This window comes from Eleginops maclovinus, chromosome 8 (assembly GCF_036324505.1).
Source record: "Eleginops maclovinus isolate JMC-PN-2008 ecotype Puerto Natales chromosome 8, JC_Emac_rtc_rv5, whole genome shotgun sequence".
Classification (NCBI taxonomy): domain Eukaryota; kingdom Metazoa; phylum Chordata; class Actinopteri; order Perciformes; family Eleginopidae; genus Eleginops; species Eleginops maclovinus.
In genome coordinates, this window is record NC_086356.1 from 8,882,889 (window position 1) to 8,908,356 (window position 25,468).

Sequence of the window (25,468 nt, forward strand, 5' to 3'; positions counted from 1 at the left end):
TTTAATGCCGTACTGTAACATTTGACCCCTGATACTGATCACCTGCATCACCTGACCACACATTCTCTGGTTCAACCCGCCAGTCAGTCAGTCAGTCAATAAATCGGTCATAGATGAAGTCAGGAGAGACGGGGCATTTAGTCCCTTCTCAGCAACCCTAGCTCCCGATGGTATTAATGCGGCACACTTCATCAGTCCTAGCTGGCTTTTGTGTTTGTCCCTGGTGTGTCACATCCTTCAAAACCTCCCACAACAGTGTATTCATACAATTTATGATCTAATTAGAGGGTATAATGAATAGTCAACCATTTGTAACGATCATTATTAAAATGTTTTAGTGATTGCCAAAGATTAATTGTTTCAGTAATGGCTTCAGATTGATGCAATTTGCATACGTATGGCAATTATGAGTTTTTGTTCTTTCTTTCCGTGATGTGTGCTCTGTGAAAGCTGTTTTCTGACAGTAATGTATACGCTCAGTCACAAAGTCATTTCCAACAAAACCTTTTAGTAAAAAAAGTAACTCGACTATCAGCGGAATTAGATTCAAAGTATCTCATTCATTCATAATGTCAATGATATGGACATCGAGAGGACGTTCATTTGCATCATTCTGATAGATACTGGTGCGTCTTTATCTCAAAAATATACAATTTGTTCATGTGTGATGAAATTACCGCCCTCTCTGCAGGGCTGTCATTTGCAGACCGTTGGTGAAGCATAAACCGAGAAATGTGTCAATCCACGTGTGACGTGCTGACGGACTAGAGGAAAAACTGAAAGGATCACCAAAGGATAAAACGCAATCTTAAATATCCATAGAATGTTTCTTTGCAGTATGTGCGACAGTTGCTTGTCAACTACATGGTGGTGCTACAGTTTGTAAATAAAGAGGATCACAAAAGATTCATCCTCTGGGAAGTAGGAAAAGCTGATCTAAATTGTATGGCAATCCATCCAGTAAATGTAGAAATATATCAGTACGGACCAAATGATGGATTCAGCCGACTGACTATTAATATATCTACCATACTCTCACATTTGATATGAAACTATCGCCTTCAACCCCATCCCTTCTGTATTGCTTTCCCTGATAGGTTTCCTTTTCCGTATCACTGCACAGATTGTAACTACAGATTTTCGGCTATATAAATGAAATTGACTTGACTCTTCAGCATATTACTACGTTATGTGGAAGCAAAGTCTGGGTTTCTGGCACAACCTCACTAACTTCCAACGTGCATAAAAAAGGGAAACAGCCTGAGGACATACTTTACACTTTAAGCAACACTTTATTGTCAAATCAATGCAGCTTTACACTTGATCCTGTTCATCACGATGATTATTGCATGTGCCCAGTCGCAGTGTTAATCTGTGTAACCCTTCCTACATCAGGTTTACAAATTTGCCATAATCTGTCCACTACATCCTGAGATTATACTGCTTGGCCTCCTTCTGCATCCATCCAAATATTGGATCAGTCCTGGATCATCCGTCTATCCCGACGAATCCTATGCGGTCTAATTTTTATCCCCAGCATGCAACCCTATGTCAAATAGGTTTTACTGAAAGCAGAGTCTGTATGTGTTTGCCCTGTCCCCTGTTGATCTGCCTGGGCTCCCAGTCAAATGGCAGCCATAGGGATCAAACCTCTGTCTGCTAGAACATGACCTCATTTCCTCACCTAATTTACAGCTCCAGTAGTAGAGAGTTCCTGAAATCCAGCGTTAAAGCGAATACATTCCTTTAAAGTTTATAGAACACTGCTTGGCATAAATTTCTGCAGTTTGGAAAAATAGAAGAGGAGAACCAACGTGAGACATATTTTATATTTGTGTTCATCTTAAATCCAGGGCTTTCATTACAAATCCAGCGTCTAAAATGAGGGTCAGAAATACTGCATGCAGGGCACCAGATGGGGATGTTCTTAAGTTTTATATTTTGAGACTTGCGTCGTGACGAAAAGCCAGGATGTGATTCACTGGAGGTGACTTGCTCTTGGCCACAGTGGGTGTTGCGCTGTCACACCCCTAAGTGTCATCATCCCATTGGCCTGCTTTGTACACAGTCACTACACACACAGACAGACACACACACCCACATCCAACCTGTTTCTTTATTCAGAATATCATGTATTATTTGTTGCCACTTTTTACTTCTTACAGTTTCGGAAATAAGCTTAAAAACAGTGTGACATAAGGAGATAACGAGAGCTCGGGGCAGATTAAATAAAAGGAAATCCATTCACTGCTCTCAGCTATTGGCTTTGATAAATGTTACTTTTATGAGCTACAATTCCATTTCCTTTGTTCATTATCCTCCTCTGCTTCAAGTAAATACTGCCTTAATTACATCTTGCTCCCGCTCTATGATAACTTAGGGTTGCAATCGTCTCCGAAACAGCGGCCATGTATAATTCAAAAATGGGCTCTACATTAATTCTATCTCATCAGGTTGTTTTTATCATAGCACTCTTTGTGTACACAATTATGTTTAAAGTATTTCATTAGCCTTTATTTTCTAATGTTCAATAATGTGTAGTTCAAGTAAGATTAATTGGATCCTTTTTAATGTGAAAGCCTCAATATAGCATGGCACTTCTCGACTGAAGTAGTCATTTGTTGTTTCAACCATTGCAAGGAATGATTATCTTTTTTTCCATTTCCTCGGTCACAGCAATATCTATTTTGTTCATTGTTAGGTTGAAACACAGATGTTTTCATTTGAAGATGTGAAAAACACTCTTAAGGCTCGTCATCGTGACCGTAGATTACACTGACACCTCAGTTTAACACCGGTATGATGGGATCCATGTGATTATTATCGACAGCAAGAAAAAAAGGTTCCCTCACCACTAAGATGTATTTTAGGTATATGAAACCTTATCAGGCTTTTCAAATGAAATGTCCTTTTTCTTAGAAAATCTCAGGGGCTTCTCTGAATTCCACTCCAATTCATTTATCAGTGCTACTGCCCACATGATTGCTCTTGATCTGTCATGGATTCGTTCATGTCATAAGGCTACGGCCAGCTCACATTTTGAACTCCTTCTCATTTGAAGTCAGCTGCGCTCCTCTGACAGCTATTTCTTCTTTTTTTTAAAGGCAAGAGTTTGTTCCTAGACCTCAGGTCGAAGCTCCATATGTCAGTCATCTGGCTGCTTTTCCTTTTAATTAAAAGTAATACTGCGAAAAATATGCTGAAAAAATATATGCAAGGTGTTTTCTTTTTCTTCAGACATGGATGAGAAGAGGGGTTGGCTGAAGGCAATCAACTACTCTCCTATTCAAGTGAAAAGCAAATAGTCTGTGGTTATACATTTCCTTACGTAGCCACCTCATTTTAACGTGTGTTTGGTGACAGTCAGCATCTCCTCAATTAAGTAGCACTCAATACAATCAAATGGAGGTTGAAATGACTAAGAGGCACTTTAAGTAGTACTTCCTTTGATCATCTTTGTCCCTTGATAAATGGGTAGCTTCTAACCTCTCACAGCTCCAATACCCTCAAAGAACACCCATTCACTGACTGGCTCAGATCACACAGATATTGATCTGTAAAGAATGGTGAGATGAGTAGGCAGTCAATTGCAGCGAGTAGTGAAATTGACATTTCACAAGGGTAAAGTGAAGGACCGGGTAAGCCTCATGCAAGGCAACATCCCTTTTTTTTTAGCAACGTCCTGAGGAAATTAGAGGGTATATGTTTGAAGGTTAGGGGATGATAACCTGCTTGAAAAATATTGCAAAATGCTCCTTCAATCTTCCATTTCTTTTTTAAAGTGCATTTATTATATATGAAAGGGGGATAATTTTTATTCCAGGTTTATAAAATACAGGTTTAGAAAAGTATCACAGATAAAGGACGTGTTCTTTGGAAGGTTATTATATTGAATTGCACCGTGATCTAACAGTATTGATGTACATGGTGTGTCCAGCCTCTGTATTTTCAGCTTGTTCTGAAGGTTAAAAGTTTCATTTATTGATTCATTTTTAAGTCTAGTGAGGATTAAAATGAGCACACAGAAAGAAGAGCTTTAATACTAAAAAGTCAAACTAAAAGTCTACAGCCCGCTACTAGCTCAGTCAGGACGTACTGCTCATTTTTAATAAAACCATCAAGAACTGTGTGTACAAAATGAACATTTGCCCTTATCATGAAGCAAGTTAAAAAGTCAGGGGAGTCACCAAGTTAAAAATGTCTGCACAGGATGATCTTTTAAACATAGATTTTTTTACTGTGAACTACCAATGTCAACCTGTGGGCGACGCTAGAGGGGAAGTCAGAGTATCACCAAAGTCTGTAGGCTTTATCCTCTGGGGACCATGAATATGTGTCCAAAAGTCAAAGCAAACAATCGATCAGTTTTGAGATATTAGACCGACACCATGAACAGAGTCTTAAAGTACTGCCATAAACTTCTAATCAAAGGCAAGTCCAGCCAAAAGCTGTCAAGTCAGAAGTTTTCAACATTTTATCACAATGCCGGTGGCTTCGACTAACTTTGTTTAGGCAAGTTGTTTGTGTCTTTAGACCATCAAATTAGTGCATAAAGCTTTACTGACTAAAAAGACTTGATTGAATAAAGTGAATTAGAGTGACTTGGCTCTGGTTGCCTTTAAAGTCCCACAAAAGAAGCTATAGTGTAGAGCTGGGAGCTCTGGTGAAGTATATAAGAGGAAGGCTTGGGTGTGTAGATACAGTGAGGGAGTGTTTCAGAGGGACTGGATAGAGACAGACTGTGGGAGATAGGATAAGAGACATGCTGAAAGTGAGACAAAAGAGTGAGACAGAGAGAGGGACGGCGTACAACGCATGGGTGGAGATGAGCTTTGTCTGGAGAACCCTCTCTTTATCTGATAGTGTAATCTTGTACTCAGTTTGCAGCGCTGCCACGCACCAGCACTTTTAACTAGCTCTGATAATGGGAGGAACAGCATCAAACTCATTAATTGAATTAGCTCGCTCTTTATCTCTGCATCTGCCTGAGTCCGCTCACCTCTAAAAACACGCCACCGACAACTATTCCTTAGCTAATTGACTTTGTTGCCCTGTTTCACCCTACTCATTTATTGAACCGGCTCCCAGCCTGGTTCACCTTTCATTGGCTACTATCTAATCTCATTTTACCCAGAGGTGAGGGGGATTATGTTGTTTCTGAGCAAGAGAGATAGAGAGGGAGGGAGGGAAATAAAGGAAGCCGGGGCTCAATGTCCAACAGCTTGTGCATTTATTTTATAACTGGATTTAGCTGCAGGTGTTTGAGCATTTAAGGACACAGGCCAAATAAACAAGCTCAATGTGATTTGGCCAATTTCACCTGCTGAGAGCTAAATTGAATTTAGCGTAAATACCTTTTTGAAAATAGTTAGGAAAATATGCCCAACCATGAGTGAGGGTGTGTTTTAGATTTATCCAAGTACCAGCTGACCAATTTGTGATGTGTTTTTTTTTTTCTTTCAAACATTTCATTGGAGTTGGATAATGATTGCTTAGAAGCATGCTGCAGGTCTGTATTTGAATTAGCTGACTCATTTGTATCTCAGCTTTTCTCCATCTGGTCCATCCCTTAGCAGGAGCCTGTAGAAGGAACCGACGGTGATTTTCTTTGTTGCCGACCCGATATCAGAGCAAATGTTCTCTCTTTCATTTATCTCCTTTAAAGGTTAGCTTTGTCCACCGACCCACTCTCTGCCAATGAGTTTACATAGTATCAGATATATACCCAGACCTGTGTGTGTATATCTAAGTGTGGAGATATTGGGTTCTCTTTGTCTCCATCTCTGCCAGAGTAATGATCCGTTATCACCTGGATTGAAAAACCAGGGACCATTTTCCTCCTGTTCGTGTCATTTATTACAGGATATGTTTGTGGAAAGGCTCGGTTTATTTCTTTTTGTCGAGCATGATTACAGAAAAAAATCTTCTGCCCAGAATACCTGGCTTACGGGGTTGATACAAGCATATTGTTTAATTTGGTTACAGGCTTTACATAACACTTTCAGAGTCTGGGCATCTAAATCTAGAACCGGGGGGTTGGAGTTTTGTCTTTATTATTTGTTCAGGTAGCCATTCCTCTATTATCTTTGCAGCACATTGTAAAAGGTTGTTGGCTGCTATTTTAATACTCTAAATGTCTTATATAACTTTGCAATCTGGGGCATTTTGCCTTGGCAAGGGTCTGTGCTCTCCAAAAGCCGATCTTTTATTATTTGAACTTTAGTGGGTGACATAACCTCATAAATGGCTTCCTGATGATGTCACTGACATATCTCTCTCTGATGTTGGACGGATAAGAACAGAACACATGCCATTGTTGACATAAATCTCTTACTCTAGCCTCTTAACCAATAAAGTCCTCTCTTCACCTCCACTGAATGTTTGTCTTCTGTCTTTTTTCTTCCACATTGACACAACGCACATGTCTTCTAAACGACCTCTGGTCTCTATAAACCACTATCCCCTCAAACGCCTTCAACACCAAGCTCTCTGTTCATCCCTGTGCTCTACACAAAGCCCTTTACACAACCTCTCAAACAACAATGCACTCTCCCTTCTGTTTCCTCCTTTTTCTTTAATTTGCCTTTTTTGTTATGAAAGCCCATGTTGGCATCAAGTAAGAAACAGGTTATCAAATGAAAGCACGTAATCATTGTCCAATTTTGTCCTTCACAAATGATAACCAGTCATTATCATCTTAAGGTCTGCTCGAATGGGTTTTGGTCTACGAAACCTTTTCATTTTCTTTTACCAAAAGCATGTGTTTTTTTCATTTCCTTTCATTTCATTGCAGTGCAAATTGGTCCTCTGCTTGTTTTGAACATGTTTGAATCTACTATTCATGTGCTAGTTATAGAAAGCTTATTTTTCGTAAAATCATCAGTAAAGTGTAGTACGTTTTTATCCTAAAAAAACAGAACATTTTAATATGTATTTTACCAGGTTCAATATCAAACTACTGCCTACACATTCATGCCGAAGCTATAATAACCCATAATGTATTGTATGCAATAAAATAACACTGAGTACTTTTAAGTTGGAACCCAAAGGTGGCCGAAATTGACATGTGATAGTTGGTCATGAAAGCTTTCCGCTGCTCCCAAAAATACATTTCCGTTATGGTTCAAATATGGTGGTTTGGCTGAAAATAAGGAGGAAGGAGTATGGCAGTGACTCACGGGGCTTGAACAGCAGTCTCCTAAGTGAAAGTCTTGTGTTTTCGGACAGATCCTCCACCCAGGCTCTTCAGTTAAACCAACCATTTTAAATCTTTGTATAGTCGGTAATGGTTTTGTTGCTTATTTTAAGATTAATAGCTTCAACATATAAACAATTTAGTGTCTAAATTATGTTTTATTTGCACACAAGAGTCATGGCCTCACATAGTTTTATTCAGAATCGTTTGTTTTCCATTTATTTCCCTGCTGTGTAAAGTCCATTAATAGAAATGCACATTGGTATTTCATGCAGCGTACGAGTGGCCGTTCTGCGGAGTCATTTCTGAGCATCAATCAGGGGAGAGATGAAAACTGTCTTTCTTGACAACCTCATCTCATCTGTAAATACTCATCCCACTGATGCAGGTTTTCATGGAATTAATGAGGCAGCTTCATGTGCTGATGCATGGGAAATTGCTTTCCCTTATTGCCTCACCCCTCCTCCTCCTCCTCCTTCTCCTCCTCCCTCACCAGAAATCATATTAGCCAAAGCAATGTAATTTACAACATGCCATTTGTTAATTTAGCAGCGCTTGCTTGTCAGCTGTCATGTGTGCGTGAGAGATACAGAGCGAGTGTGAAGCAGGAGGAAAGATCAGAGTCTGAGATGAAAGGATGAGACATGTGTGAAAGAAAGATAAAAAACAAAGAAAGAAATCATTCTACAATATTGATCAGCTCATCAGCCAACTAATTAATTAATTCACTAATACATTAGTCATTTACTTGCCAAATACTGTGACAAAACACCAGTAAAGCCAATATAAATGTATACAACCTGACCACCCTTCACATTTGTAAAAATGTAGCACTGATGCAAAGAAGCTGTATCTGTAAAGAGGAAGAAGGTGCTGCTCTTCATAGGACAAAGCGTTTCTGCCTTCAAACTTGGATTTGATATTTGATCAATACAGCAGAGCTTGGTCCATATAAGTTGATTATCATTGTCCACTGTCAGTGCTAGTGTGCTTGTGAGTTTGTAGTAATTACTGCACGGTGGCTAAGGTGCTGACTGGGAAACACGAGGGCAGACAGCAATCAGTCGTCTCCTCCTAGTTATTGTCTGTGTTTTCTACACCGGCAGCCTTTATCTCTGCTCGTCAGAAGCAGCGACCAACACAGGGCCAGTTATTACCGCCTCAGCGCCCTGGATAAGATCAAAGAAGACAGTGAAACACTGAAGATGTAATGACTGTGCTCTTCTAAAGACTGCTGCATGGTTTGTCATGTCATTATCCCCTGGTTAATGCTCAGTTTCCCCCCCCTTCATCTCTACCAAGTCTTTCTCAGTTGCAGAACAAGGACAGTCTCCAATTATTTGGATGCAGGGAAAAAATTGCACTGAGAACAAATGCAACTTTCTCATCACCTGTCTTTTTGCTTTTGGTGTTTTACTTCAGATCTGGCTTATCGTGAACCCTCTTTCTTCATTTCCCTTGCATAAAATATTCTGCCGCATTCGTGCCAGAGGTTTGAACAAGAGCAATTTGTCATGTTGAAAAAAGAGGCACTGAAATCCACTCATGTACTTCATGGTAATTCCATGTCACAGAAGAAGGAGGAGGAGGAGGGCAGCAGCCTGTCAGTATACTAAAAGAAGAGGAGGTCATGGTTCTTTGGCACATGTTTAGCTTCTCACAGACTGTGACCACCAGTAATGGAAGGTAAAGGATTGACAAAGGAGTTGGGCAGAGGGGGCATAGAGGCAAAGATTGGAGTCTTGTTTAAAAGCCCAGGTGTGTTTGAGGTTGTGTGCAAGCAGGCTGTTTTCACACACTGTTCATAGCTATACCTAAGAAAAGAAAGGCTTTATCCTTCATTTATCCCCAAAATGTGTAATTCGGGAACCAGGAGGTATAAAGAGCAACAAAGTCAGCAAAACGACAGCGTTGGGTTGGATGGCTGGGATCAAACACACCTTTCACCAGGAGACATGTGTTAACGTCCCATGTAAGCCTGGAATACGTTTATCCATAACTGCCATATTAAAGTGGCAATAGACTGTGGAATAATGACCCCACTAGCTTTTAGATTGGTTTCCCATAATCCTCATTTTACAATGCAATGTAGACTGCCTGAGGGTGGCATTATCAATTCAAAATAAGAGCCCTAGCCATATAAAATGCACAACTCCCTGGATTGTGCACATGTTGCTGGACATTCATGGGAGGTGTTGCGTTCAGACTTTGTATTAAAAATGCAGCAGATTATTACAAAAAGAAGTGAAAACTTTTTCCCTTAATGATAATTTGATATCCAGAAAGGATGAGTTGCCTTGTTCGTTTGTCAACAAGATTCTAAGAGAAAAGGAAAGCTGTTGTTTTCTCATCATCCTCAACTGCCAAAAGCACTAAAAAAAAGTGTTCTTCTTCTTTGCTGCAGGTAACTGGTTTTATATTAGTAAAGAATTAAAGAAAGTCTTTCCTATGTGACAGAGACAGACCATGAATGTTTGAAGTGTTTGTTTTATGACCTTGTGTCAATTACATCTCACCTCATTGTGTTTCTATCTTTTGACATTTTTTGTCAGTTTGTTTTGTCAGAAAGAGAATGAAAAAGTCCAAGTGTATTTCTGGCTCAAATCCAATTTTGTGTTTTTCTTTTAACCTGTGTGCACTTCTGTGTGTTTCAGGGTCAAACTGAAGGACGGCGTGGCGTTCCTGGGAGCTAGAGCCAGTAATCCTGTTGTGTGGACGGTGAGCCAGGAAGTCCGAAGTGAAGGTCACAGGGTTGTCACCCTCCACTGTCGGAGAAAGGAGAACAGTTTCAGTCAAAGGTATGTCCGTCTCCTCTTCTGCGCAGTTAATCAATGCGTGAATGAAAAATGAAGTGAACACCCTGCTGAACATCGACAAAGCAGCAGCACACCTTCATTATTCTCATCATTTCTCGGGCAGCTGTCAGGAGAGAGTGATTGCAAAAGAGTGTAGATGAAAAAGTACATGACTCAGCATCTAAAGCATTCATTCTTTGGCACTGTCATAGAAAACCGTGCAAGATGCAGTTACAAAACTTTACAGGTGTGTAGTTTGAAGAGGTGTATGGCGAGCAAGATCATTGGAAGTAGGGGTGCCATTGGCCTGCCTACGTTATGCCTCTGGCCCCAATTGGGTGTTGTCATCCCATCTCAAGATCCAGTTCAGTGTGTCAACCAAGGAGCAAATAGCAGGTTTTCCTTACTAAATAAACATGTTGGTGGTTTTACATATAGATGTGTTATCTGCTAAAGAAATTTACATTCCTGCTAATCATTTTTCATCTTTTAAAACAGATTTCCTCTACACAACAATGGATTTCAGTGCACTATATCAAACTGTAGCAGAGTGCAACAGCTGCTTAATATGAGTTCATTGTATGTCATAACCTGGAGGGTTCTTTTCTGTTCTTATTATGATGTGGTATTAAACTCTTTTGTTGCATTCAGATATCCGCCCACATTCAGATATCCCCGCAGATATAAGAGGCTGCTGTTCAACTCTCTTGACATTCAAAACTCTGTTGACTGTACTGCAAGTCTTCAATTCTGACATTATACCTTACTCAACTTTTTTTCCCAAAAATTAAAAAGGATTAAACACCTAAGTAATTTGCCTGTCACAAAAAATAAATGAAATTAAAAGTATGCTGGATAGGAATTAAATGAATCTAAAGCTATGGTTTTCTTTGAAAATGCAGTGTGAAAAAAATGTACCAAGGAAAAAAAGGGAAGCATCGATTATTGCAATTATGTGTAGAATTTGAAAACTTGCTGCTTTGGCGGGGCAAGGTGAACCCATGAATACAAAAAGAATAAAAGAAAAAACTGCAACTATAATTTCATGTCCAAAGACTTATACAATGAATTCAGGCTCATGCTCGGATGATTGCTACTTAATGTACAGTACATGTGGGGTTTTCCATAAATATATGTTGGAGTTCCTGACATTCAACGCGATAGATAAACGGTTTTAGAGAAAGACAAAGTAGCTGCACACAGAAAGTGACACTGTACCTGCACTGTTATTTCCTCCTGTGTGCCAAGGTGACGACGGTGATGAAAGATGAGCCATCTATCATTTACATGCATTTCTTTCACAGACCCGCTGAGGAGCATGGCCATTGAATTATACAGGACTGCTCAAATCAAGGTCATACATGTTGAAGCCAGAATTATATCCTGCAATCCTGTTTCCCCCGACAAAAGACTACCTTGAAGTATCAAAATGATAATGCAACACCTGTTTGAGACCCTGTGCTTTTAGGTTCCTTAAGATCACATATCAAATGTAATACCTGAAGAAAGGTAGTGAATGAACACGATTGTTTGTAGTCTTTGCAAAAAAGTGAAAATTACCTGAACACTGACCTTTAATAGTGAAATTCTCTTCGGTGAGGTTAAGTGGTTATAGAGAGAGCAGCAGTTGAAGCAGATTCTTTTTTTCACTGAAATATTAAAAACGTTCGCACGTGGACAAATCAATGGAAAGTGCTACCTTTGCAGTACAAGTAGCCTTGGAAGTCAGCTCAGAAATTATTCTTTGCTTTTTGAGGACACCTGGATGGAAACATACACTGCTTGATGGTCTTTTATTGGTCTTTGCTTTTGATATTCAAACAGGAACAAAATTAGCTGTGTCTACTCATACAATGCCTTTTGTTTGAAATTCATTTTTAGGGGGATTAGACCTTGCAGTTTCAGAAATGTGCTTCATTTTCTAAACAATGTTTAGAAGTGGCCCACCACATCATCTATTATAACTCTCTTATTGGTCAAGCTTCTACCTGGAGGGCTCTTGTCGATTCTTTGTAGATATTTTCGGGACTACCATAGAAACAATGGATACATCGTGTAAAATTAATCCAAGCTAGTTTGGAGGTTACAACCAAGCAAGATATGTTGAATTTAATGTGAAAGCCTTGAAAGTCATTGCCTTTATTCAATCTTTTTCACTTCCTTTTATCGGCAAGGATGTTCTTCTCCTTCTGACCAGTAACAGGTTCATACTCATTTTATTCTACTGCTTTTCTGTGGGTAGGAAATATCCCATTAGTCAGGTTAAGTGCAGAACGATCTTCATTAGCCAAAGTCTTAATGGGGGTTATGGACATATGTAGAGATGGAAGCCAAGGTTTAAAAAAAGAAAAAAATGGCAAGTGCCCCTCAACATTAAACTCCTCTTTATGTCAACTGAATCTCACTTTGCTGAACATTAAACCGGCATCACTGCCACAACCTGGAAGATAAACACCGGATGAGGTCTCTCATGGTCTTGTGGTAGAAAGTACGACATTACAGTCAATACTGTGACCGCCAGGTGATGGACTCTTAAAAGGCTGGATGACTAAACACCCAGCAGCCAATAAGGAGAGGTGAGACTCGACAGTGGACTCAGAGAGAGAGAGTTGTATCTGTATAGCTGCGTAATGATGTGCTATATAGCATGATGACCACCTTTGGGATGTATAATAAACATACTCATGTCCCAGAGGTTTGCACAAAGTTTGTCCAGTTACTTTAGATGTCATATGTTCAATTTTCATCCTCTAGGCTCTGTAGAAACCAACAGCTGAGAGTTGAGGTGTGAAAACAGAAATGCATTAATGGAGTGTTAGTAGAAATAGAGGGGATATGAACTCCAGGGGGACACAAACATGTGAAATCATAACACAGTTCATTTGACAGTGCCTTAATGTGTGAACCAATAATATAACATCTGCCTGTAATATCCTTTTTATATTTGCATTCTCTTTGTTCCTAAAACAAATATTTACCCTATGATGTAAGGAAAGTCTCCACTGAAGTTGAACATGTAAAAAATGTTGAACATGTTAAATATAAGGTTGTGTTTATGCTTGTTTATGCCCAATTTTTCTCCCTCGCAAGAAACTGCAGCTCTATCTGCTGGCTTTTCTATGCAAACCACAGAAACCACACTCAATATTTTGACAACCAACCAGCATGGAATACATCCTCAGCTCAATACTGTGCCGTAAATTAATTGCCTATATAGGAGTAAAAACAGCATGTTGATTTACACTGATCAAAAGGTTTCCAAATGTTTTGGATTTGGTTAGCACCATGCTAATTAAATCACTCTTTTCCAATCCCAGTCTGCTCCACAGAATGCTGTGGTCAGCATTTTGTATTTGAGGGCATCTGTATGCAGACAGCAAGGCTTGCAGAATAGTATATGAGATAAGAAAAAATCCTACAGTGAGCCAGACCTGGTCCTAACTGTGCTGTACATGTCTCATCAACAGAATTTCCCATACAGTTACACATGTTTTCAGCGTGAGCATTGAAATTATGTTAAAATGAAACTCATTTCCTTGCTCTCACTCCTTGTCTTCTTCAGCTCTGTAGAAGGAACATTGGGAGAAACAGGAAAACCAGCTTTAAAAGTGACAGGTTTTTCATTTTTGAACAAGTGCGGCGGTGGATCTAAATGATGCTAATTTAAAGAGTGCTTCATCTGGATTTAAAAAAGTACATTTGGTGTTTTGGAAGAATGAGTGTTTAATTGGGTCAGGCTGATCTAGTTTTATTCGGAGCGACAGTGTGTTTCTCCAATGGTTCACAAGAAGAGAAGAGCGTATGCGGCTGCCTAGATAAAAAAGCAGAGCACCCAAAAAATAAAAATAAATGTTATCCAAGGAAATTAGGCATGATGTGATGTATAAACAAATACAATAGTTGATTGTAGGGTACAGACTGTCCATTATAGATCGTGGATTCATTTTGTGGCAGCCCGGAAAATACAGTCTGACGAAACGTGTAACCTCGCTAGTTTGGCAAATAACATTTTAATTTGTTATATTCACCAAAGTTATGAGGCAATGCTCAACAATACCCAAGTGAAGGCAATAGCTGTCATGACTCATCACAATCTCTGGACAAAAAGTGCTCTACTTGTTAACAATACATTGAGAGCAAGAACCAACTCTAGTTTACCCCTCTTAACACAAGCAAAGCAGACCTCGTCACAAATCAGCTACTACATACGTCATGTATGTGCAGGTCTCAAGGCTGTAATAAAGCTGACTGATGCCAGATCAAAGTGGCCCAATGGTCATCAGACAGTTCTGTCCACTCTGTTATGAAGATGTATTAGGATACTTAAACGTTAAGAGCTGTCCTTCACCACCAAGTCCTCCCTGTGTCCTCACTGATTCTCCCCGGACGGCAAGCTAATGCATATTCTTTTTTGATTCAGCGCATGTCAGGTACGCAAGCTGCCTCTGGCTCCTTTATTTCTTTTTAATGAAAGCTAACACAATTTGGAGTTCCTGTGTGATTGAGGCGAAGAGTTAAGAAAGGGAAAGGAAAGAGGGTTTTCTTCTCGCAGTAGCAGTTCTGTGGCCTAATAATCAGCGTGTCAATCACTAGATTGTCCGTGGGGAAGGGGAGTTCGATTTGTAATTGCAGGAGGTGAGGCATGGCATCTAACAATTCATTAAAATAAACTGAATCTAATGGCCGACATTTCTCAATCTGCTCCTCTCAAATGAACACATGCACATAGAGACGTGCAGACTTCAAGAGCTGTAAACACAAACACGAGCCCAGACAGAAAAGTTAAAATCTTCTGGGCTTTGGCTCTGTTTAAACATGACAGGGCTATTATGGGTAGAGCTACAATCCTCGCACAAAATTTGGCATTTAGTACACAAAAGGGAGCAGTGGGCACTGCTGAGGGAGATCAGCATTGAGTAGAAAATAATGACATGAAGTAAGAAATGTGTTACTCTCCCAAGCCGCATCGGTGATGGGTTTTAAATCGTATTTGCTATATGAAGTTCATATTCATAACTGATTAAGATTAGGATTTTTTTCTGAATTCACTGATTACGACTTTTGTTAAGGCCTTCAGTTTACTATTTTATTTGAACAATAGGAGCAGAAAATGTTGACACTTAAGAAGCATAAACTGGTCTTTATGCTGAAAATTACTGACACGACAGATCAATTATCAAATGATATGGATATATTGGAACCGATTAATTTTCTGTCAAGCATTGATTAACTGTCAAAGCTTTCAGCCATAATATGAAGACTTAATTGATGACCCTTGAGAGTGTGAGTCCCTCACCCATTCTTCTCCCAGATAAATGTCCTACTTTTCCCATCAATTTCATCAGGAAGGGAAAAGGGCAGCATATATAAATTGTATATAATGAAAGCATTGTAAAATAAATGACTTAGAAATGACTCACACTTCCTCCTTGTTTGCAACTGCAGGAAACACACAGAGAGAGCGGGAGGAAGCTATATACTTATGTTGATTAAAAATAATATCAAAATAACAAAATTGCCCATTTCTGTGCTTATCTATTTTAAAACAGACTTGATTTATCCTCTCAAATTGAAAACTTTCAACCACCTCAAAGACCAGCGAAAAGGACACACACTGAAAATCCAATACGCAAATATGTTTTCTTAAATACTAACTGAGTCCCGTCTGTGTACATACACATATACTGTCAGACACACCAACAACACACACAAACAGACAAACAAATAGAGCCCTCGAGCATCTTTCACCTTCAAAGTCTACAGGATCATGAAACATGCCACCACATTCAATTTGTCTGCGGTTGCTAGAGAGAGCTCCCGCTGTGAGCTAGTGGGAGTAAGGCTTACTCTTAAAGACTGACAAGACAGCCTTACAACACGTACACAATGATGCAAGCCTGTAAAGCAAACTTCTTACGGCTGCTATCTAAAAAAAACACCATTGTCTTGTGTCTGAGTGACAATGCCAGGATGACTGGAGTCATATTTGAGGGAACAATCTATGCTTTTCAGTGTTAGTTTCATCAGGCTTCATATGTTAGTGGCTGTAGTGATGTGTGTTTCAGGGTTAGGGTTTTAAGAAACGGATATCGTAGAGAATTGCATGAAAAGTCTAAGAGATGTGCTGAGCCTTTGTGCTGAGGATAGCGCTCAGTGTTCGAGCCCCTTTGTGAAAATAGGTTAAAGATTCAAATTGTTTTCCGACAGTTGGTGAAATCATGTTTTAAGCATCAGTGAAATCGAGGGCTGTCATACTGAGTTTGCCCGTGCCATCTGCTGAGGGAGGTGACATGAACCTCTGAGGGTCTTTCCGCGAAACAGAGGAAGCAAGCATCAATGAGGGGAATGGAAACCCCAAGCTTGTTCTAGGCTGATTAGCATACTCTGCAGTGTGCCAGGGAAAGAAGAAAGCCACAATTGTCATATTAATAGTCCATACAGATTCTCATTAGATTAGATTCCCACTTAAGCATTGTTATAACTCCATTCCCCACTGTAAGATTTCCTTCCAGTACACCAGATATCCTTTAAATTCAATGTTATGTGAGATAGCCTGCCGAGATGTATAGATAGCTATGCTCTTTAGGGGGGGGATAAGTCAACATGGTCAGCTTTGAATGGTTGGATTTTACACAAACTTTCATGTTCCCCATGTTTCCAATGGCTTTGGGGATCCAGTTACTTTTCTGTTGTAGCAACCCCCACTAAAGGTTGACACATTTGGTTTTAAGTGTAATAACTCAAAGACTTTGGAAAAGATTACCAGGAACATTTCGACAGATAAGGTCATGGAGAACAAAGAATAAATCAGAATAACTTTGGGGATCCTCTCAGGTTATGTCTTGCTTCATTTTCATTTTATTTTAACTCAAATCTTCTGACACACCATCAGCCTCTGTTGTACGTTGTGTGTTGTGCTGATGCTAATGTCATGCTAATGAGAAATGTTAAAAGGCGATCGAATCACTTATCAAGGTAAATACTGCCTGCCAACCAGCATATCAACATCGACATTGTGAGTTTGTTAGCACGCTGACACTACCATTTAGTTAACAACTTCAGTTACTTTAAGTTAGGAAAGAAAAATGCTTTACATAAGGGATATTAAACGAAACATAGAAATAGTTATTGTAAACCTACTTAAAACTTTTCTATTTCATTTATAAATAGATTCCCATAATGTATTTATTAGCATGTTAAGCCCTATATTATATTTAATTTCAGTTTTACCTTCATAATTGATTTAATCCCCCCACAAAAAAAATAACTAAAAGGTGGCAATAATATGCGATTGCTTTCTGATGTTTTATAGACACGTTTTTTTATTGACTAATTGATAAAAAATGTAATCAGCAGATGAATCGTCGCTGAAAATATATTAGTAGCAGAACTGATTGCAATAATATGTCAGCATCAGGAAATTCTCTGAAATGTGGCTATTTTGACCGTATTGCACAGATATTTTTGATATATTGCAACCAGAACGTGATCATGGATCAACATGTACAACGAGGCATGTTGGTCCCTAGACTGCAAGCTGTGTTCAATTACACATAGGTTACCTGTGGCCCCGGGAATGCGAGCAGCCCGTTTTGTGCCACATGTGGAAGCTGTGCCATATTCATGATCCCATTACGCGTGTCTAAGAGGCCCAGAAACAGCATGTACATTTTAACCCAATTTGATTGATTGTTCTTCTGATATGGTTATAATAGCCTGAGGCCTGGTAGGGGGTGCAATCTTCTCCTGCTCTCATCACTTCTTCGCCCAATCTCAATGACAGGATCTCTCACTTTCTCTAGCCTTCATATGAAATTTAGGATGGTTATTATATGGCTTCTCATATGGAAACCCTTACATTAGGAAATAGTAGAAATGTGTCATAGCAATATGCATTTTTCATTATAAGCAATAGTGTTATCCTGCATTGGATATGGTGATCATATTCCGACGTGAGCCATGTGGGTAATTTGAGAATTTGTGTTTGTAATATTTCCCCTGCAGAGCTATACTTTAGTTATACACTCACTTGAATAAAGAATGGTTTGTTCATTCAGTACTGACATTAGACCAGACCCCATGAAATGTGAGCTCATGCAAATGTACATTGTTTAGGTTAGTGAGTACATGTCTATGAAGGAGCTTTACTTGATGCCCGTAGAGTCGTTAGGGGCCGGAATAATTGACAGAACAATGACCAGTGAAGATCGAACAAGAAAGGAGCTCGATATCCAGTCCTCTTCAGTTCAGTTGGAGAGGTCAGAGGGCCGCGTGCTGTTTTTTCTGATTACCATTCTTCACTCACATGGAGAATGAAAGCATACAATCAATGGCCGGACCAAGCAGGACCAGAGCTGCTGCATTTACAACCTGAGTTAAATCAAAGGTCCCTTCAGAGCAAACTGATTCCAATGGAACTCTCCATGCATCAGCGAGAAGCACGGATGGTAGTGACGTGCGTGTGTGTGCATATGCACCCCGTTATGTGTATTTGATTAAGTGGGAAATTAAAGAAAAGTCTACCATTAGTTTGGGCCTTGAAGAGCGTGGCAGTTTTGATTAGTTCTGTGTTGTAATCTGTTTAATTAACGCTGGTTCAAAAACTACCAGACAATATTGAGAGTATGTGTGTATGTGGGGATAAAGAGACGAAAGTAAGGCAGAGTAATAGAGAGATAGGATGCAATTGTGTGTGTGTGTGTGTGTGTGTGTGTGTGTGTGTGTGTGTGTGTGTGTGTGTGTGTGTGTGTGTGTGTGTGTGTGTGTGTGTGTGTGTGTGTGTGTGTGTGTGTGTGTGTGTGTGTGTGTGTGTGTGTGTGTGTGCGTGCGTGCGTGTGTTTTTGGATTTCCTGCATGTCCTTGAAGGTGCGAATAGTCTTTTGAAAGTACAATGTTATAGATGATGGATAGGTGGGACAAAGCAATTACCCTCCCAGGTGGTCTAATTTGTAGGTTTGTGAACTCTTGTTGCCTTCAATTGTTTTATCACAGGTAAAGGTAGCATACAATTTGGTGTGAAAAATATTTGAATGCGTTTCGTAATCCTTTTAAGCAATCTTACCCTCCTATCTCCCGTGTTTACCCAGCGGGGCCACTAATGCATCTATGGAATGCCGTCTTCTCGCTGTCTCCATTATATTAAAAAAAGATTTCCATAGCAGGTCAAGGTAGGCAACTGGGTGATCGTTAGATGGATCCGCCTTATTGATCGTGCGTAATTTAATCTGCATGAGTGGCATGTGAGTCCTATGTGATGCTGGGCCTACTCATGCTTAATGCAATCATAAAGGCCCCATAAAAGGAAACAGCTCCCTTAGGTTAATGTGATCAAAGTAAAAACAAAATTCTTATTTATTCCCTCTAACCTATCGTCATTAATGGAAATCAAAGAGGAAGCAATGGCACTAATGAAATATAATTAATTTAATCTTGTAGGGGAATGATTTATACCACATCCTTCATACTCAGACATTCGTGCTGCCCTTCTCCTCCCTATAGCCTTCCCCCTTAACACATGCATTAGATATTTACAGTGGATTCTGTCATATCCTTGACCTGCGTCATATCGGTGCGCTATCAGCCAGTGAAGCGCCTGATTGAGCCCTGTGGGACTTTTATCAGACCTTGGCGCTGTGGCTACCCCCAGTAATACCGTCAAAAGGCCCTGATGTACTGTATGAAATAAGATGGAAACCAAAAGGAGGTTATCTATCCTGGTTATCTATTATGTCAGTCTATTGTGTTTCTTTTATAAAATGGTGATTGATTATGTTAGGAAACAAGTTAAACAAGACTAACATCAGATTTTAAAGCCATGCCATGATTATTTCTGTATGTAAAATATATACATTAATGCTAAATGTTTTTTTTTAGTACATATTGATGATTGAAGCATATTAATGAAGTAAATCAAAGCGTCATAAGTTCCTCAACCTGACTTATCAGCACCAGCGCTTGTGGAGAGTTGCCCACTGGAGATTGGCCATGGAGCCTGGTGGTGTTAGATAAGGCAAGCCTATTGGCCCAGGGACCCATGGCTCAAACCCCTCTGATCCACTTCATCTTCTCATAAATCATCCACTGAATCCTCGGTTCTTGGTAATGCTTTATTGCGCTCTTTGAGGCAAGTTCTGGCAGTACCTTAAATATCAAAGGATTTCCACATGACATTCGTCGACAATTTGACCGCACTGCTGTGAGTGAAGAGCCGCAGCTGAAAGATGTTTAACTTGAGAGTATGGAAAGGAGATTAATCAGAAACTGTTTTCGTAATCGATTAGTAGTTTCAATTGCTGGAATCATCCTCTCATGTGAAAGCATTTGATGCTGTTCTTTGTCAATCCAAAATCAATCTGGATTCTAGGAGACATGTCATTGATTAAACAATGATTTGCCTTACCCTGAAAATAAATATGTATTGAAAATTAAATCAATCATAAGTGGCAACCCTAATAAAGAGAGGCTAATAGTAGATATCATACTATTAGAAAGAAAGTCAAGTACTTACTGACCCAATATGTAATTTTTATCATACAGTATTGCTGTATTGATAGTTATCATTCATGATTCAGAGTTATTTTCCTGTTTGTGCGTGTTAGTGTATATCTGTGTGTGTGTGTGTGTGTGTGTGTGTGTGTGTGTGTGTATGTGTGTGTGTGTGTGTGTGTGTGTGTAAGTAAGAAATGAGGACACATCCTTAGACAAACACCTTTGAGAGTTGTTTGCTCAACTGTTGTGTTCAACACCAGATGGAGAGAAATGTAAAGGGACGGCAAAATAAGAAAACCATGTGCCTCTCCCTCTCCGATCAATCCCCCAGCTCTTCCAGTGGGTGAGGACGAGAGGGCTCTGTTTAGTTGACAGATTAATGAGGCAAGGGAGCAGAAGTAAGGGTTCGGGTCAGCAAGGGAGTCACGGTGAGGCCAGCATTCTTATTAACCCTGTCCAGATACACCACCGTAATAAACTGAACCAGGGAGCAGTTTGTTTGTTTGTTTACGTTCTGGTGTGGTGTGCACATCCGTCCCGAGTTTTATATTTATTTGTACCTCCGAGTGTGTGTGAGAGAAGGCTGAGAAGGAGATTTGCAGACACAAATCATTCCGGGTTTATTGATGGAACTGGATCGGTTCAAGGTAAAGCATGCTTATAAAAGCTGCATTGCATAGATGCATGTAAAACCTTGAAATGCAAACAAGCTTATGTCACATTTTAAGTATACAGCAATCCAAACCCAAACAAAAATCCATTCAGAGCTCATCTAACCATCTCAATGGAAGCACACACCTTGCAAAATCTTATAATGACGGATATTAGTGCTACTGTCGATTTACTGTGTCAGAAACAAGAAAAATAACCTAAGAAAATGACCTGTCAACATTTAAGGAAACAACAATATGAGTCAGCCTCACTCAGATGATAAATAAATGGAGACTTCATTAGAACTTGAGAATAAATGAGGCCAGACAAGAAACTTCTGATAAACAGCGCTTCACAAAAAGAAATCTAAATAATCTACTGACTTTCAGAACCCTTTTTCTGCCAAAACACTCTTGCGGTATCCCAAGATCAGAAACAGATTTTTAATTTCTATATTTTATATATTTACTGCCATTTTCAAATAAAAATATCCAGACTTCATACACCGGTACATCCGTTTAAAATACTTCCGGCAGACTTTTTTTACCAGCTAACAGAGGCTACATTGTACACTTTACCGTAAACAAGGTCCTCCTGCGGTGACAACATAATGTATGCCTCAAATCGAATGTAACCTTTATTTATCCGGAGTAGAATTGCTGATAAAGAAAGTAAAAATGGTGTCGCCACTGTTTCTTATTCAGCTTGACCTAACGTTACATTTCAACACAGCCCTGAAATGAAGACACACTATACTTGTTGAGGCTAGTTGAGGTCATCTTCCTTCCAATTGACAGACCCCACAGACCGAAAAGCAATGAACATCAAAGAAAAAATGGACTAAAAATACTTTTTTTCAGTCATTCAAATGCTCTGTTTGGCCTTCACTGTGTACGTGTTAGAACTGCATAATATATTTACTGAAGCTCCTATGAGAGCAGAATAGGAAAGACAACTAAAATGGGTTGGAGTGGAGTGAATAGATGGCAAACTTCCCCTGTTCCCACGACGATGTGGCACATTGAGACATAGATTGATTCAAAGCAAGAAAATAAAGACGATGGGGGTTAACAAAGCAAAGGGAGTGTGAAGCCAAAAGCAAAAAAAAAAAGATGAAAAGATGGAAATAACATGAGAAAACTCCAGTATTAGATCAAATAGATACCTCTCGGGCCGCGATGCATAAAGCTTAAAATCATGGTGAGATTTAACATTAACAGGCAGAAACTGAGTAGCACATAATGAAAACTTCTATTTAATCCCTTGTCATCTTTGTGTGTATATGTGTGAGTAACAAGGAAAGGAAGAAGTGTCATTTCTAGTGGAGAGTTTAAACTCCAAAGGGGGGAGATAAGCCAGTCACACTGTGTTGATCTTATTGTCGGGGATAAGAGGATGAGCACCATGGCCCTCTGGAGAATTTTACTAATACTCCTGCAGCTCACAGAAATCAATAGGGGGATAGAAGATGGTGGTTATACACTGATTGATTGTGTTTTATTGTAATCACTGTCTACAGCATGGCTCATAACCACAGGCTTGGTTTACACTGGAGTCCAACAGAGGTCATGGTGGTGCTCCCAAGCAGGCGTTGGGTGGGCTCTCAACAGCTCGTTTGAAATATTATATGTCCAGTGAGACTGAAGAAAAAATACATTTTTACACACCGCCGCAAATTCTTTAATCTCGCACTACAGTGTAGCTGACTCAGAGGTAAGTAAACACTAATGTTCAAAGGGTTTAAAGAGGCTGCATTTATTTCTGCTTTAAAAAAGGTTAAAAGCTTTTTTTTAAAGTTACAAAAAAGCTGTAGTACTAGTGTTATTTCAAAAGAATAGATTTATTTTGGCTTATACATTTCAAATGAGCCCTATCCGCCCCTCGGAACGAATACAGTCACTGGTAATGGGTGGCTGTATTATAGCAGAGGGTGAATGGTTAGGTGCACAAAAGGAGAATTTTGTCCCATGTTGTAGATCTATGCTAAAGAATAAGTTAGAGAAAAATGGCTGCTTTTTTTTTAAAAAGGTAACAAATATAGACCTTTTCAATTAGTGAGGCGATTCATCCAGAATTGAACGTACGTTTCTGTACAAAACCATCGACTGGTGTTAAAAGTAAAGTCAAGGGATCAAAAAAATATTTTCAATTCATCTTCTGAGCAACCTAATATTTTGTGCAAAAGCATCACAAAATATAATGGGCTGACCGATTGATTGTAGGATTTCAAGCACCAACACAAAGCATATGAACGTACTTCCAATTTAGAACGTGAGTGGGAGTTTGTTTGTAACCCTTGATCTGCTCGTCCCACTCCTATTCACCTCGTGAAATAGACCTCTACTTCTGGTTTTATGACCGATTGTGCGGAAAACAGACAAGTTGACAGTAATGTCTTGCAGCGGGTGTAGAGATGCTTTTTGGAAGAGAAGGACTCTAATGAAAATGTAGAAGTGAATAATTGTGAAGTAGACTCCACTATGTTGATAAAGAAATACTGTGGGCTTAAATCCTTTGTTTAGTTTCATAAACATAGAATAAAAATGAGACGATACTGTTTATAAAAATGCAAAAGTGTTTGATGGTGAAGGTTTTTGACATTTTCAGGCACCCTGTTGCTATATGATAAGCAGGAGAATATTTCAGAAGTGTGTTGAAGTAAATAATATAACCCCACAAAAAAAACTGTGTCTAATTTGTAATACAATGCATAACATTTTAGATGATGATTTTGGTTGCAAGAAAAAACTAAAAAGCATTGTCTTTCTGTTTATTATCTGACTCAAATTGAGCTCTTAGAAGATGAGCTAACCGTGGAATTTTTTTTGCACCATGTAAACATCTCCAATTTCCCAGGGAAATGTCTGTTTTCTCTACCACTTTTTAAGGCTCTGATGGGCTTTTGCTGCGATACCGTGCAGAGTGGCGACACCGCCTTTTGATTGGTTGATGCATGAAGCAGCATCTGTTTCAAGCAGGAAGCCCGAATCCTCTCATTTCACACATCGTTTGAGGGGAATATAGGAAAAATATGGCAACAAGAGAGAAATAAAGTACCGCAGACCTGTGGGCAGTTGAGAGAGCCGAGATGCAGCAGCTACAGAAAAAAACAGAGGGCGGTAATTCAGAAAAATATTGAAGAAGAGACAGTCGAAAAAGGCAATTTGGGAGGATAACTGAACTATTTCTCTTTTAGTGTTTTCACCAGCGGCACCCCCATCTCTTTTACACTGCCGGTCGACTGTTAAAGCAAACTAATCTGTACTGACAGGGACAGGGCTGACGTCGCGCGTTTGATAGATCCTCGGGGAAATGTCCAGCGTACATAAATTGGTTATTTTACGTTTCATCTGCCTCTTGACATGGTCTCGTTTTATGATCTCTTTCATTATCTGTCTGTCACATGTCAAAGTTTATTGCTCCATAAACACATCCATTCCACACAGATGAAACAGGCATCACTGGATGGAGAGCCACCAGTCCCCCCAGACAGCACAAGGTTAGGATTACAGAGCACAAGTTTTATAAGCTCCGCACATTTCTTACTAACAACTGTCACAGAGCTGCGTCATTGAGCTGATGTTGGGGAACATTTGTCCTTGTTTCAGTCATTATTACAAACACACATTTCAGCAGCTTTTGTTTTATTCTGTGCTCTGTTTATTTCTGTCACCCTTCCCTGCTTCAATAACCCCACCCATAACCCCGCAGGGCCTCCAATGGCTGCCAAAATGACTTGCTTGTAACAACCTTCTCCGAACTGTCACATAACGTTGCATCTCAGGTAGGCTGTTCCCTAGTGCGAGAGGACTTTTGCTGCTTTCGATTGGATCTCATTAGCATCATACGGGAAAAGAGACAGATATTATATCTGAGATAGTGAAACTCATTAGAGAGGCGCTGGGACTCCCTTGGGATGCGCACACGCAAAATATGGTTTCTGCTATACCAGATCTTAATTTATTAATCATTATATTCTAATGACCCCAAACTACATCAGGCTAAATGAGCTGATTATGCACACTCGGGATGAGCTAAGGTAGTCAGAGGTATAGCCTCCACTATTAATGCGCAGTGACCTTTATAACTACACTGTGGTAAGCAGCAGATGGAGCTCATGTTGGGGCGAGGTTTCATTCATTGCAGATATTATACGACTTCCCATGTGGTCTTCCAAAACGATTAGAATCAAGATGTATTTGTTTGAGAAACATCGGACTCCAAATACGCAGAGCACTCAGCCACACAGCTGGAGGGTAAGTGAACTACAAATAATTAAAAGAGCTGCACAAGCAAATCATCTGTGCCACCACATATGGGGCACTCGGGGAGCAATAAA

General features: G+C 39.6%; 1 protein-coding gene across 1 annotated transcript in view; it reads left to right on the forward strand.

Moving 5' to 3' along the window:
• si:dkey-112m2.1 (transmembrane protein 132C) overlaps positions 1 to 25,468 on the forward strand; it is a 122,043-nt gene that overhangs the window by 59,958 nt on the left and 36,617 nt on the right. The window contains 1 exon segment of the mRNA XM_063889825.1: positions 9,850 to 9,993. Within this exon segment, the coding sequence (XP_063745895.1) occupies positions 9,850 to 9,993 (144 nt within the window).